Raw genomic sequence first — 14,700 nt, forward strand, 5'->3', positions numbered from 1 at the left:
TAGAGTAAGGTGAAGAAGAACATTTTAGAAAGGACATTGGCTATTTATTTCTTTTAACTCATTTTGACAAGAGCAAAGTATGCTTTGTTGAGTGACATTCTTAAGATCTCTACAGTTTTTCATTTAGGATAAAAAGGATGTCCCTCTCTTCAAAGTACAATAAGATGTTCAAGTGCTAGGTTACAGTTGAGTGTACTCAGTACCCTTTGTCAACATACACGATATGCCTAACAGCCAGAGAGACTGTGTATTCTTGATAACCACACTTGCAATACTACCAACTGTAGTTGTGTTGTTTTGTATATTTTTGAGTTTCATATAAAACCGAATTACACTGTTTTTGTTTGGGGTATGTGGGAGATTAGCTTCCCCTTAGCAGTATTTGTAGATACTGGTTTGATATTTTTTTGATGGAAGCTTATATGGCTAAAACTTTTTTTGCCTTGAAATTTAGAAAAATATGGATCATATACTAGCTACTTCTGTCGCATAGCAAGAGCTACACTAAAAAAAAGATAGTCCTGGGTCTGGAAAGATGGCTCAACAGGTTCAGTTGCTAACTGCCACATGATAGCTTACAGCCATCCTTAACTTCAGTCACAGGTGATCTGAGATCCTCTTTTTACCTCTGTAAGTGCCAGTGATGCACACAGTACACAGACATAAATGCAGGCAAAAACACTCATACACTTGAATATTCTTTTTATAAAAGTTATAAACATGTTCTTGGTCCTACTAACTATAAGATTCTTACTGGGGATGTTTTCTTAGATTCCCTTCAAAATTTTTATCTTGTTTTATTTTCTTTTTAAATATATTTTTAGTGTGTGGGTGTTTTGCCTGAATGTATGTCTGTGCACCACCTGCATGCTTGATAACTATGAAGACCAGAAGATGCCTTGGACTGGAACCACAGACTGTTGTGAACCACCATGTAGGTTCTGGGAATTAAACTCAGGTCCTCTGTAGAACAGCCAGTGCTCTTAACCACTGAGCATCTCTCCAGCCCCTTTTATTTCTTTTTTCTAAATAGTCTCAGGTAGTCCAATATAACCTTGTATACACCACTACAACTGGAACATTCCAATATTTTGTTTTTTACTTCAGCAATCCTGCTGTCTTGGGTGTGGTTGCTATTTCTTGGTTGTCAATTGGAGTATATCTAAAATTAACCAAAACTCTGCTGGGTACACCTATGATGGATTTTTTTTTTCTTGAATTATTTGAGATGGGAAGGCTCAATTTTAATCCAGATCTTTCGAGGTGGGAAGATCCACCTCCAATCTGGGCAGCCTATATAAAGGATATGGAAAAAGGAAGCTTACCTCTCTTGGCTTGCTTGCTCTTGCTCTCTTTGGCATTAGCGCCTACTTTGGAATGTCAGTGTACACTGAATTCCAGCTGAGACATCCAGCTTTGTGGACTGAACAGCTACTGGATTCCTGGACCTTCTAGTAATAGACAGTCAGTGTTGGATTAGCTAGACCACAGCCTGCCATTCATTCTGAGAAGTCACCTATAGATTGATAGATGATTGATTAGAGAGAAAGATAAAGATATTTAGTTAGAAAGATGAGAGGTAGGTAAGTAGATAGATAGATAGATAGATAGATAGATAGATAGATAGATAGATAGATAGATAGATAGAAGATTCATTCAAGTCTGTTCCTCTAGAGAACTAATACATTGGGTATTCATAGGGCAACTACTGAAACCACATTAGAAAGAGAAGTAACATGTTTCTTTGACTACCTTAGGACATTCTCAACTAGTTCTGGTTTTTTTTGACACTAAGATGAGTTTTTCAAAAAAACACCAAGATAACTACCTGATACAGAGTCTTATGTCGCTAAAGCCAACTTCAAAATCACACTCCTTCCTTTGCTTCTCAAGTGCTAGGATTATATGCACATACCAGCTTTCCTTTTGATTTTTACATGATATATTACTACCTGAGCATTGTAATCTTTAATATGTCAATACTTGATATGTCTATTAAACACTTATTTAAGATTTTGGTAAGTATAAAATGCTTACAGGATCCCTATGTAGATAAGAAGTATTTGTATCTACAATTTCCCCATTCCCTATGAATTTATTTTAAATAAACTTTTACTGTAAGCATGGCATACATACAGAAAAATAGCCAAATTGCTCTGCACCAGTGGCATCATTGAAAAGGTAACTTTCAATATATAACACTATGTATACAACTATATTACTGTCTCTTAGTTATTACATGTCTGTCCCCCAGTGTTAACATATTCTGAGTTTTAAAACAAAATATTGTATTTATTGATACTTAACCTTTATGTAAATTAAATTATTCATGGTATATTTTGTGCTTGGCTTTATTTAACATTGTGAGATTCATCCATCCACTGTTATGTATTATCCTATCAGTATAGCACAGTTTATCCATTTTGCTGTTAATGGGTATTGAATATGTTTCCACTGTTTGGTTGAAGGCATGCTTTCAGGAATATTGTACATATTTTTTTAGTGTGCTCCTATGTGCATTTTGGTGGTGATTCTCTTTGACCTAACTCGCTGGTAGAATTTTTAGGTTCCTGTAACTTTGGAGGTCACTATGAAAGTAGGTCAAATAGGAAAGGGAGGAACGCTTCCCAGGAAGCATGGTTTCAATGAATGAGACAGATATTATTTGTTGACAACTTTGGGTTCCGTGTGTGTCCTATGTAGACATGTCCCTGTGTCTCTGCGTGTGTGTGTGTGTGTGTGTGTGTGTGTGTATGTGTGTGTGTTACATGTAGAACTTTGGCTATCTCCCCTGATCCTCTTCATTTTATTTTTGAGAGAGTCTCTCACTGAACCTGGGGCTCATGGATTTGGATAGGGCTGACTGGGCAATGAGCTTTAAAAACCTGTCTCTCTCTCTCAGCACTGGGGTTACAGACACACACCACAATAGGCTTTTTACATGGGTCTTTGTACTTGTGTGGCATTTTATCTGTTGAATCATCTCTCCAGCCCCAAGTTGGGACTTTTTACAACATAAAGCCTAAAGGTAGAGAAAGGGGCACTCTTCTGGTAGGAGTAAGGGATCCAATTAAGAGAAGGAATTTGGATTGCCACTGCTTGAGAGAATACATTGTATTTGGAACAGATTTTTCGTAAGATTTCTCTCTATCCTCTGGCCATGGCCTACTGGTCCACTAATATATAGAGTGGGAAGTGGAGTTATCGCCTAAGGGCCTCGACTAGGACTCAGATCTTCCAGCAGCGTGTGTTTCAGTCATCCTGCCTTAGGAAAGAATTTCATCGACTTAGTTGTTGGCAGAGTGAGAGAATACTAGCATGTACAGTAAACAAAAGCAACTGAGAATCCAGACAATAGGATCAGCTGAAAAGTGGGATCTAGAAAACAGATTATTTTTCTTCTCCACCACGTGTGAAGCGAGACTAAGACCATTAGTACTCTAAGCCCACCAGAATTTAGCTGGGTCCTAAAATGATTCAGGCATTACAAATTCTGATCTGTATATCATGTGGGTTCTTAGACTATATATATTAACTGAAAGATTGAAGTTGATGAACTCTGAATTTCACATACATACCACTTTCTATTCGGTCCTGTGAAGTTATGGCAAGCTCTACTTTGTTTTCCAGTTGCTTGTGGAAGAGACATGGTTTTCTGGAAAAAGCCCCAATTACTGGGCCATAGTTCCAATTCTTTGTATTACTTCAATGAACTCTTGCAGTCTTCACTAGTTTGGCAGTTTCCCAATGCCTTTAAAAATAGGTATGCTTAGCCGGGCGGTGGTGGCACACGCCTTTAATCCCAGCACTTGGGAGGCAGAGGCAGGTGGATCTCTGTGAGTTCGAGACCAGCCTGGTCTACAGAGCTAGTTCCAGGACAGGCTCCAAAGCCACAGAGAAACCCTGTCTCGAAAAAAAAAAAATAGGTATGCTTGTTTTATTTTGATTTAGCTTTTCTTGTTTGCAACAAAAGTATGTGCAAAACTTAGTTCTTCACTATCAGAAATACAACCTAAAGAATCCTGTCTTTCCTGTCTCTGTCTCTTATACACACACACTCACTCACTCACTCTGGGTAACTCAGGTTGGTCTCAAACTGCAGTACTGCCTCTGGAGTGCTGGAAGTACTGACATTACACACCATGCTGGCCTCTGGTTATCTTCTATATAATAACACAACATTGATAACTTCATTGTGCAACACTGTAATGAAAGCCATACTTTATATGGTTGCTATATGCAAAAATAGACTTGAGAAAGAAGAGTAGAAATAGAAATCCAAGAGGCATCCACAGTAATGGACCAAATATGAGTTGATGAGAGTCACCATAGAGAATGCAAAGAATGCTGAAGTTAGAGTCACAAGACTGGTAATTACTCTGATTCTGTCACCCCTGGTAGGTCATTTAATCTGTCTGATGCTGCTTCCTTATTTACAACCAGTCACCTCATAGGCCCTAAAATATTTGGATGAAATATTATCCACTTCTGTTTAACCTATGGAATTGTCATTAGTGATGAAAAATACACTATACAATTTAAAATGCAATGTGCACTAGAGATTGATGAAGGAAAAGTAATGAAAGACAGATTAATATATTGAGTCTTAGTGACTAGAGAAAGATATTCACCCTAAACAGGTTAGTCAGGATAGAAAATGATATTTTATAACCAAAGCTAGGATTAAAGAATATAAAAAGATTTAATTTTAATTATAGAAATGTAGCCGGGCGGTGGTGGCGTACGCCTTTAATCCCAGCACTCAGGAGGCAGAGGCAGGCGGATCTTTGTGAGTTCGAGGCCAGCCTGATCTACAAGAGCTAGTTCCAGGACAGGCTCCATATCTACAGAGAAACCCTGTCTCGAAAAACCAAAAAAAAAAAAAAAAAAAAAAAATAGAAATGTCCAGCAGGTAGTTAGCTAGTAGCATATTAATATATTTTTAGATATTTTCAATGTGAGATTATTTAATTTTCAAGTTCTTAAAAAGATGTCACCTCCAAGAGGATCTATATTCTCTTACTTAAAAACAACAAAAATTCACACACTTTACTTACTCAGGTCTGTTTTGTAAGATTCGCTGAACATCTGCTAGGAAAGGACCTCGAAGGTGAGGAGGGGAAGTGTTGGGAGTGGTCTGGGGAGGTATATGTATCAACCTGCATACATGTATGAGTTAGTGAGAAAAAATGTTCTAGGTTCTTCCCTAACTGCTGTTCTTCATGTGTATCATGTTAGTTGTCACCACTAGTACCTTAGGTGCTTGTATCTCAGAAGTTGGATCTGGATTTAGGTAGGGCTCACATGGGTGTCATTGTTTAAGGCTCTTCAGTGATACTCAGTGATAGCCTAGGCTTGAGACCCCAAGATGGCTTCATTCGCTTGTCTGGTATGTTAGAAAAGTAGTCTCTCCAGCATGGTGACACTCCCCTGGCATCTCTGCCTTCTTTGCTTGGAGGATCTCCTGAGAGCCAGACACTGCTGACCTGCATGTTACCTGCATTATTTCCTATGCCTACATGTTAGAATATGTCCTCCAAAGTTCTTATGTTGAAAACAATTCCCAGCTCAGCAGTCATTGAAAGACAGGGTCTAATAAGGTAATTAGGCCATGAGGTCTTTGCCTTCAGTGATGGATTAATAGCATCGAGTGAGTTGGTTGGTTCTTAAGAGAATTTGTAGTCTGCTTGTCCTCCTTAGGCCTTGTCTCCTGGTCTTACATGTGCTTGCTGGTCTTTCCACCATGTTATGAAAAGAAGGAAGGTCTTTACCCAGATGTCTCCAACTGATCTTGGATTTCCTAGCTTTGGGAAATATATAATTTAAAAAGTCACATGCATGATGTGTTTCTTATGTCTGTGTTTTTCATTTAGACACAAAATGTACAATAGTTTCTGTTCCTCCTTAAAAAGTTAGTTTCTCTTGGTGTTTTCAAAAATTATAATGAACGAGCAACCTTAGCACTAGATCTATCTTTACACTAAGTCTATGTGATTGTGTCTCGGCTGCCATAGCATCTCACCGACTGGCCAGTGCTAAGTGGGTAGCAGCATTTTATCCATTATGAAGCAGGCTTGGAGGTTGAACACACTCTCCTTGTGTGCCTTTTGCCTTTTGCGATGTTAGTTTGAAGCAGGATCTCCTGGAGTCCAGGCTAGCTTCAACTATGTGCCAAAACTGGCTTTGAATTCCTGATCCTCTTTCCTCTGCCTCTCGAGTGCTGGGATACAGTTGTGCATTACCAAGCCTGGCTTTGCCCTTGCCACTTTATTCTAACTTCCCTTAAATGAAGAGAATTTTGGTTGTACAGAATGCTGGCTATACAGAGATATTTTATGTGCCTAATTTGTTTTCACCCAGCCCAAGTTTATGAATAACATCCTTCCTAGTTCTACATTAAAGAAAAGTCTTATGTTTTTACTTGAGTTCCTAGAAATGAGTTAGCATTTCCTCTTACTTAATAAGACCCGAGGTTCTCAGCCTTAGGGAATCTTGAATTGAGAAGCAGAAGAAGGGAAACTATTCTGTGGCAAAAAGCTTTATGAAGTTGAAATCTCCAGTAATTGCAGCTTTAGTTGTTCCTTATAGACACTAAGTCAGTGAAGTTTGGAGGGCTCTATCATAGGTAAATCTCAAAACTATACTATGTGAAAAAAGAAAAGGTATACTGTATCTCAAAATTCTAAAAACATGCAAAGTAGAGTTGACAAGATGACTCAGCAGGTAAAAGTGATTGCCACCAAGTCTGATAATCTAGATTCAATCTTCAGGGCCCGCAATGGTAAAAAGAGAACTAACTCCCAAAAATTGTCCTCTGACGATGGCACATATGCTCACACAGACACAAAATAAATATTAAAGAAAATACAAACTAATTCACACACACACACAAAAACAGGCCAGTGGTTTCCTTTGAAAATGGAGATGAGAAATAATTTATACATACATATATATATATACACAAAGTAACACGTCATTGCACACTTTCTTTGGTGGTACTACTCTGGTATATAAAAATGTAAGTTACTAAGTTCTGTGCCTTAAGCATATAATGATTTGTACGTGTCAGTTACGTTTCTATAAAGCTGTTAAAATATAATCTAGCTGAGGCATATATGGGATGATAAGGGAAAGGCAATTCCTTTATTCTGAAGTAAGTACTTTTTTTTTTCAAAAATTTCCCCCTTACTAGAACCTTTCAAAGTTTCATTTCTGTTGCTTTAATGAATACCTTGACAAAAAGCAAGACAGTGTTTAGTTAAAGTATTAAAGAAAAAAGTGTTTATTTGGCTTACAAATACAAGCTATATTTAACCCTGTAAACATAAGGGTTAAAAGAAAGTACTCCTGTTGGGCAGTGGTACTTTAATCCCAGCACTCTGGAGGCAGAGGCAGGCAGGTGGACGTCTGAATTCGAGGCCAGCCTGGTCTATAAAGTAAGTTCCAGGACAGCCAGGACTGTTACACAGAGCCCTTGTCTCGAAAAAACAAAACAACCCCCCCCAAAACAAACAAACAAAAAAAAATACATGAAAGCATGAGTGTAGGCTTCTCAAAGACTTCCATCACACTTTGATATATCCTCCACATGGCTAGCATAGATATTCTTTTCTTTTTGAATAAAATCCAATTAAGCCTTTTTATGTTAAAAAAAATTATTCCATTCCATCGACTTCAGAATAAAGGATCTCAAGACTTAGTCACATATTTCAGTCTTGTCTCGGTGGTGTACAGTAAGGGCACATACGCAGCCAAAGTACTTGTTGCTTCCCAAACTTACTAGGTTGTCTTGAGACTTTCAGTGTTGTTTCTACTGCCCATGAGCTTTCCTTTTTCCAGCTCTGCCTCACTTTCTCATTTATACTGCCCTGGTTAGAAAACAAATTATTCTATCAACAATCTGTATTATGTTAAAATTTGGTCTAAACTAGTTATGATGACGTACCCTGCGATCTCAGCACTCCAGAATCTAACACAGAAGGATCAAACTTCGGCCAGCCTGGCTACATGAGTTTGAGGTCAGTCTTGAATTATAAGTGGATTCGTGTTTTGTTTTGTTTTGAATGTATGGGTATTTTCCCTACATGTGTATCTGTGTACTGCATGTACTCTGGTGCCTGTGGTGGCCAGAAGAGGACGTCTGACCACCTGGGTTACATCTGGAATTACAGGTGGTTGTGAGCCACAGTGTGAGTGCTGGGGATAGAAACCAGATCCTCTGAAAGAGTCCAGTGCTCTTTCATTGCTGAACCATCCCTCAAGCTCCTGAGATTGTTTTTAAAAACTGTACTTGTAAGTTACTTTCGTTGAAAGGCAGAATGCCTTTGAAACATAAGAACATTACAGTGACTTTATTTCAAGATAACACACAAAAGAGCTAATTAAGTTTTGTGAAACTAAGTGACAATAATAGTATTAAACTGAATTCTGTGTTCTAAAGTAAGAGCAAAGAGGAATGCATTAATTACAGTTTTCCAAAGAAACACTGACATTGGCTCTGACACTATCACGAAGGCCACTAAGTCCCAAAACGTTACTTTTATATAATGGTGAACAAGTAAAGGTAGTGGGATAAATCAGTCCAAGTCTGAGGGTCTGGAGGGTAGAGTGGAGGAAGCTATAAAAGCTTCATTGTGAATCCAAAGGTCAGAAAACCACAAGTACTGATGTCCATCTGGGGCCGGAGAAGATGCATGTAAGAAAAATATATAAAAAGTATGCATGTCCACACACATGAATTCATTAAAAAAATTGATGCCAAGCAAGAGAAAAAGCTTTCCTGCTTACTTTTCTTTTACAGGGATTATTTCAAGGATAGTTTAAGTTGACTTGTAACATTTTCCTTCCTACTTGTTTCTGCAGATCTCATTTTAGCCTGGCCTAGAACTCAGCAGTAGTAGCCCAGGCTGACCTTAATTCATGATCCTCCTGCTTTGCTTCTTAGGTGCTGGGATTGCAGACGTGTGCCGCCAGATGCCAGTATTCTGTTTTTTAGTGCAGTTATGTTCCATAGATACATTACCCTAATCAACTGCTAAGAATCTGGGTTGCTTGTTTTTGAATAGCATGACTAGTAGCTACTATGAACATTTGTGTATATGTTTTTTGTAGGAAAAAAATACACTAATTCTTTTTTCTAATCTCAAAGATTTGTGCACGGCTCAATACAGTCCAAACCCTACCAATTTAAGGTTAGAATGATGTTTTCAACATGAAAGCACAGCTTTTGTTTTGAAACCCTGTTATTATGTAACCCAGGTTGGCCTCCAACCAGAGCGCTCCTCTAGCTCCAATGCTGGGATTACAGGAGTGTGACACCATGTCCTGCCAAAATACAATTTTCTCAAACAGTATTAATTTAACTTTGTAAGAATGATATTTTACTAAAAAGAAAGGAATGATATTTTAAACCAGAGAGTATAAATTTAATTGGATTTTTATGCAAGCAATAATACATGCTTCACTTGGGATCCAAATCATGTATTTGCAGGATATGCAAGTGAGCTTTAAATATAAAATCTTATATTTTATTGCATAAATATGTATTGACTGGGGGTGCTTTTTAGACAGGGTTTCATGTCATACATGTTGGCCTCAAACTTTAAAAAGATTAATGCATGTGAGTGTTTTGCCTTCATGTATTTATTACATGCATGCCTGGTGCCCATGGAGGCCAGAAAGCATCAGATCCACTGGAACTGGAGTTAAGGATGATTGTGGGCCACTGTGAAGATGCTTTGTATTGAACCTGGTCCTCGGAGGAGCAACAAAAGCTCTTAACTTCTAACCATCTCTCCAGCCTCTGGATGACCCTGAATTCCTGATCTTTCTGCTTCTATCTCCTAAGATTAGGATTATAGGCCTTCCATACCCAGATAAAACATTGTATCTTCACTAAAGAAAATTTTGCATTTCTTCAATTAATGATGTAGGAGATAAACAGCATAGTGTCAGCCAAAGCTACTTTTCAATGTATGTTAATGTATCACCACATTACAATTCTCATAAATACTGGCAATATCATTCTCTTTCAAAATGTGGGTCTTTATTAACCTATTAGATCCTACTGTGTTTATTTGTATTTCTTTTGAGTAAAGAGTTTTACATATCCTAAGCAGACCTTGAAGTTGATACAAGAAGAGGATAAACTCCACCACGTCCACTGCTGCTCTAACCCCAAGTGCTGGGGTTACAGGAATGCTGCTGCCACCCGGTTATTAGGTGCTAGGGAACTGAACGTACTGCTGGACACACACTGCACCCACTGAGCTGTTCTGTGTCTATAAAACTTACTCATACCATGTTTGCGCTTTCTCTCTCTCTCCTCAGTTTTTCATGACAAAGTTTCGCTGTGTAGCTTAGAGCCCCTCCTGAAACTCACTCTGTCACCAGGCTGGCCTTGAACTCACAGAGATCCTCCTATCTTTGCCTCCCCTGTGCTGGGATTAAAGGCATGTGCCACCACCGTCCAGCTCTTGCTTTCTCTTAAAAATGATAACTGTACTTCAAAGTCATTATAGTATGAATTTTAATATATATCTATAAATATGTGTGTTTATGTATGAAACATTATTTTGAGACAGGTCAACAGCTTTAATGAACTGCCCACATATTTTTAAACACAAGAACTCTGACCTCAAATTTGTCCCACTGTGCTGTGCTTTGTTGCACAGCAGTGAAGTTTCAGTGTACTTTTACGTTGAAGATTGTTACATTAGGGCAACAGGAACTGGTTACTTTGAATCTTCTTCATTGTCCTCCCTTTATGTTGAGTTCCTGATTGGTAGGTTCCAGTGTTTCCCACTAATCACTGCACCCTGGCTTCTGAAAGTACAGAACAAACGGAAAAGGAAGTCAAATTAGATTCAGCTGTCAATTTAAAACACAACTATAAAACTCCATTTAGTAAATCTGAAGTTAAATACCTGCATTCAACTTAATAGGTCTGTCCCCTTTGTATGACAACAACCTGTGCCCTAGTTTCTTCATTTGTAAGAGAGAGCTTATTTGTAGAAATAAGAATAGTGCCTGGTACATAATTTTCATAAATATAATCTCTACATATTATTACTTCAATATGTTGTGCATTCACCATCATGTATTCATCCAGTTAAGTGTCTGAGCTGTGGTTGATAAGGAGCAGCAGTGTGTGGAGGGGGTAATGAGGACACAGTATGACGAACACTGTCACAGGGAAACCCATTATTTGTATGACATCATAAGAAGGTAAGCATTGATGGAACCTGTCCAGCCTACAGTGTCAGTGTCCATTCACATTATGACATTTACAACCCAGCAGCTGAGAAAGGGCAGGCGTCATCTACCTAGTAGTGAAGGAGACCTGTAAGATGTGGAACCAGACCAGTGTCATAAATAGAAAAGAGCAGTAAGAACTCCCATCTGGGTTTCTCCCATCACCCCCAATGCCTAATTCTATGCTTCTGCTTAAACTGGTTAGCCTGAAGACATAACAATGGGTTGTTTTCAGGGAGGAGGAAGTGTCAGAGGTGGCCAGGAGAGCATGAAGTAAGTACTCAGGGTTTTTTAAATATTTATTTATTATGTATACAATATTCTATCTGTGTGTATGCTCGAAGGCCAGAAGAGGGCACCAGACCCCATTACAGATGGTTGTGAGCCACCATGTGGTTGCTGGAAATTGAACTCAGGACCTTTGGAAGAGCAGGCAATGCTCTTAACCTCTGAGCCATCTCTCCAGCCCAGTACTCAGGGTTTTATAACTCAGAAATGGTCCACATAATCTCTGTCACTTGGGAGCTTGCTGTAATGTATAATCCGGGGCTTCTCCTCAGGTCTACTAAATCAAAACCAGCGTTTTAAACTACACTACAGGTGATTCCTATGGACACTATTTGAAGCAGCTGTATTCCACTAATTGGCTATAATATATATTATATAATATATATAATATAAACTATATTATATAGTTTGTGTATACATATATATGTATAGTACAGAATGTATACCCTTATTCTTAGACTATACATTAGAGCCTTCGTCACTTTTTTATCATTTTAATTAGGGACTACTGTCTGCAACAGGTTTTCAAAATTCAATTTATTTCCATGTATTCCTGAATGATTTACCCACTTTGTGGGGTTATTCATGGGTGCTAGAAAACCCTAAAGTAGGTTAACCCTTTCTGCCTTTAAAAAGTTAAAGGCTTAGTTTTTAACCTAAAGGATACACTAAGATGACAAACGGCCCTCTACACCTTAAACACGACAGATTAAAAACTGGGCAGTGATACACTTTGAGATCTCACCCACTGAATTTAATCCAGACTTATTCCCTAATGGTTTGCCACTTTGGGGCTCAAAAACTGAAACGGCAACGGGAGAAAGAAAATTCTATTCCTCTCGCTGATCCACACCTGATTTAGCCTGACATCGGGGACCAAGGCTCAATGCAATCCGATCACAATTAAACCGCATTGTTAAGGCTGTGCTAACGCAGACCCCTGCAGGCCGCTGGTCGGATTGGGCCCTCGGGGTTTACCACGCACATCGTCCCGCACGTGGCGGCACTATCAGCACTCAGCCTGGATCTGTTTCAAATTACCGTCCCTAATTTCAGGGGAGCCTCCTCCGGCGGCTCAATCCCTCCGAGGACCACGGGAAGAACTCTCCATCACCTGGGCCACCGGAAACCGGGACCCCGCGGCCCCTCCCACAGCGCACCCCCGATTGGACGCCGAGAGGTGGCCGCGTCTGCGCGCGCCGGCCGGCCGGCCTGGGGAATTCCATTTCCTCTCCCGCCCACCAGCATCAGCACTCAGGGGCGGTGCTCTCCGCCAGGGACCCGCCCAGTGAGAATTTAGGGGGACCGGCGCCTCTCGCGATAACTTGCGGGTTTGGGGGCGGGCCCCAGGCAGGAAGAGAGCACAAAACTGCCCTTAAGTCATTGCAACCCCGGAGCTCCGGTGAGCCTGCCACGAGGTTCTCGCGAGATCCGCCGCCTCCATACCAAGTGAGGAAACCGGGGGCCACTGTAGGGAGGGGCGTGGGGCCTCAACCGCGCAGCTGCCGCTTCCATTACCTTCCTCCTAAGGTCTCCTTCCGGTTCTCGATGCTTCTCTGGGTCTGAGGGTTTCCGCCACTCGTCTACCCTCCCCCTCAGCCCATGACCCGCCTCCGTCCCCCGCCCTCCCGGCCCGACCTCCGATCAGTCTAGTAAGAAGGTGCTGTCCCGACCGGGAGACGGCAAGAGGGTGGCGCGTCCACTCGGGCCTGGACGAGGGAGGCAAACCGCTCCCTTCCAACCCTCGGCTCGCCCTGCGCTCGCGACGGCGGCGTTGGCGGACGGATACGCGGCGGTGAATAGGCGGGCGGGCGGCGGGGGGGGGGGGGGGNGCGGAGCGTGGCAGCTGGCAGTAGTTCCGTCAGAGCGGACATCTTGTGGCTGTGCCGTGCGCGTGAGCCCCGTAGGGCCGGGGAGGCACCAGCTGCCGCGAGGGGAGGAGGCCGAGGCCGCAGCTCGAGGGAGGCCCCGGCCCCTCTGTACGCGTGGGGTGTGGATGGCTCGGCCGAGGGGGGGGGGAGGGCAGGGGGCCGGCGCGGCGCCCCTGGCTGTGGGCGGCCCGAGTGGGCAGCCCTCGGGGCTGGGTGGGGTAGGGTGGGAAGGCCGGCGAGGCCGGGACCCGATGGGGGGGCGGACATGGGCGCGTCCTCGCGCCGGGGCTGGAGCTTGGTGGCCGCCGGGCGCGTGGTGGAGGAGGAGGAGAAGGTGGTGGCTGGGCGCGCGCACGTAGGAGCGCGCTGTAAGGCGGAGAGTAAGGTGGTGTCAGGGGCGACACGGAACAGCCCCGGCTGTGGGGACGGCAGCACCCAGGAGCTCCGTTGCCCTGTGCCGGCCCGCCGACCTTTGGAGCAGAAACCGAAAGGAGCCCGGCGCCGGGCCGGAGCCTCCCGCTCCCCTCCCCCTTGCCTTTCTTTGCCCTAGTGACGCCGGCCTACCGCCGACTAGGCCCGGGCTCCTCCTCTGCCCGGCTCTGGACCCTGCCCCGCACCCACCCCTTTCTCCTCCGCCTCTTCCTCCCACCCGGGGCTCTTCCCTTTCGAGAGGCCGGGAAGTTAAACTTGTAACCTCCTCTCGGCTCTTCCCGTCACCCTCGCCCTCATTGGGCGAGCACGGATCGAAGTAGTTGGTGGCTTTGCTACCCCACCCTCCCCGGATCGCGACGGTTTTCAGGGATCTGGCATCAGCAGGGTTTCTCCGAAGCCTTGGCGAGTTTCTGATCTCCTCCGTTTTTGCAAAAGGCGCCTGTGTTTGGCAGAGCCGGTGTGAGAAGAGGAGACAGACCTTCCTCGCCGCCGGGATAATCAGGAGTTTTGGCCGGACCTTTGAGTACACATCGGGAGAGTGAGGAGCCCGGCGAAAAGCACAGACTATGGCGCTGAAACGGATTAATAAGGTAAGTTGTTGGAACTATGTGGTCCGAACCGGGGCCTGGGAAGGAAGGCTCGAGCCCTGAGAAAAGTGTGCGGGTGGGATACAGTTCTGAAAATGCCCTTTCTTGGGCTGCCTCTTGCGTTAGCAGAACGCGTGTGCACTTTCTGAAATGAGCTTTTATTTGGGGTAGCTGAACGCTTTGGGCAAGCGAAATGTTGAAGGCTGAGTTTGTTTTGCTAGAATCTGCAAATTCTGGGTGAGAGCATAGCGTTTAGGCACGCCGGTTTT

General features: G+C 42.6%; 1 protein-coding gene and 1 long non-coding RNA gene across 6 annotated transcripts in view; one reads left to right on the forward strand and one right to left on the reverse strand.

The window, feature by feature from the left end:
* On the reverse strand, positions 1-13,196 carry LOC126501139 (uncharacterized). 2 transcript variants are annotated; one of them, XR_007591734.1, is made up of 3 exons: positions 13,060-13,196; positions 10,636-10,824; positions 1-1,516 (listed from the first exon to the last, which is right to left on the reverse strand). It is a non-coding gene; the product is annotated as an uncharacterized lncRNA (long non-coding RNA). The 2 variants fall into 2 exon arrangements; XR_007591654.1 differs by lacking the exon at positions 1-1,516 and having other exon boundaries at positions 10,512-10,824.
* The window catches only part of Ube2d3 (ubiquitin conjugating enzyme E2 D3), a 27,858-nt gene continuing 26,009 nt past the window's right edge, over positions 12,852-14,700 (forward strand). Inside the window, exons 1-2 of one of the 4 annotated variants that reach the window (XM_050138899.1) lie at positions 12,852-12,990; positions 14,280-14,434. In XM_050138899.1, coding sequence (XP_049994856.1) covers positions 14,411-14,434 — 24 coding nt within the window. In that variant the 5' untranslated portion in view covers positions 12,852-12,990; positions 14,280-14,410. Of the gene's footprint in view, positions 12,991-13,071; positions 13,337-13,364; positions 13,521-14,279; positions 14,435-14,700 lie in introns of those variants that run through there. The other 3 variants (XM_050139684.1, XM_050138168.1, XM_050137431.1) reach the window with 3 other exon arrangements.

The sequence above is a fragment of the Alexandromys fortis genome, unplaced genomic scaffold (assembly GCF_014885135.2).
Source record: "Alexandromys fortis isolate MF-2015 unplaced genomic scaffold, M_Fortis_MF-2015_v1.1 scaffold_19, whole genome shotgun sequence".
NCBI classification, from domain to species: Eukaryota; Metazoa; Chordata; class Mammalia; order Rodentia; family Cricetidae; genus Alexandromys; species Alexandromys fortis.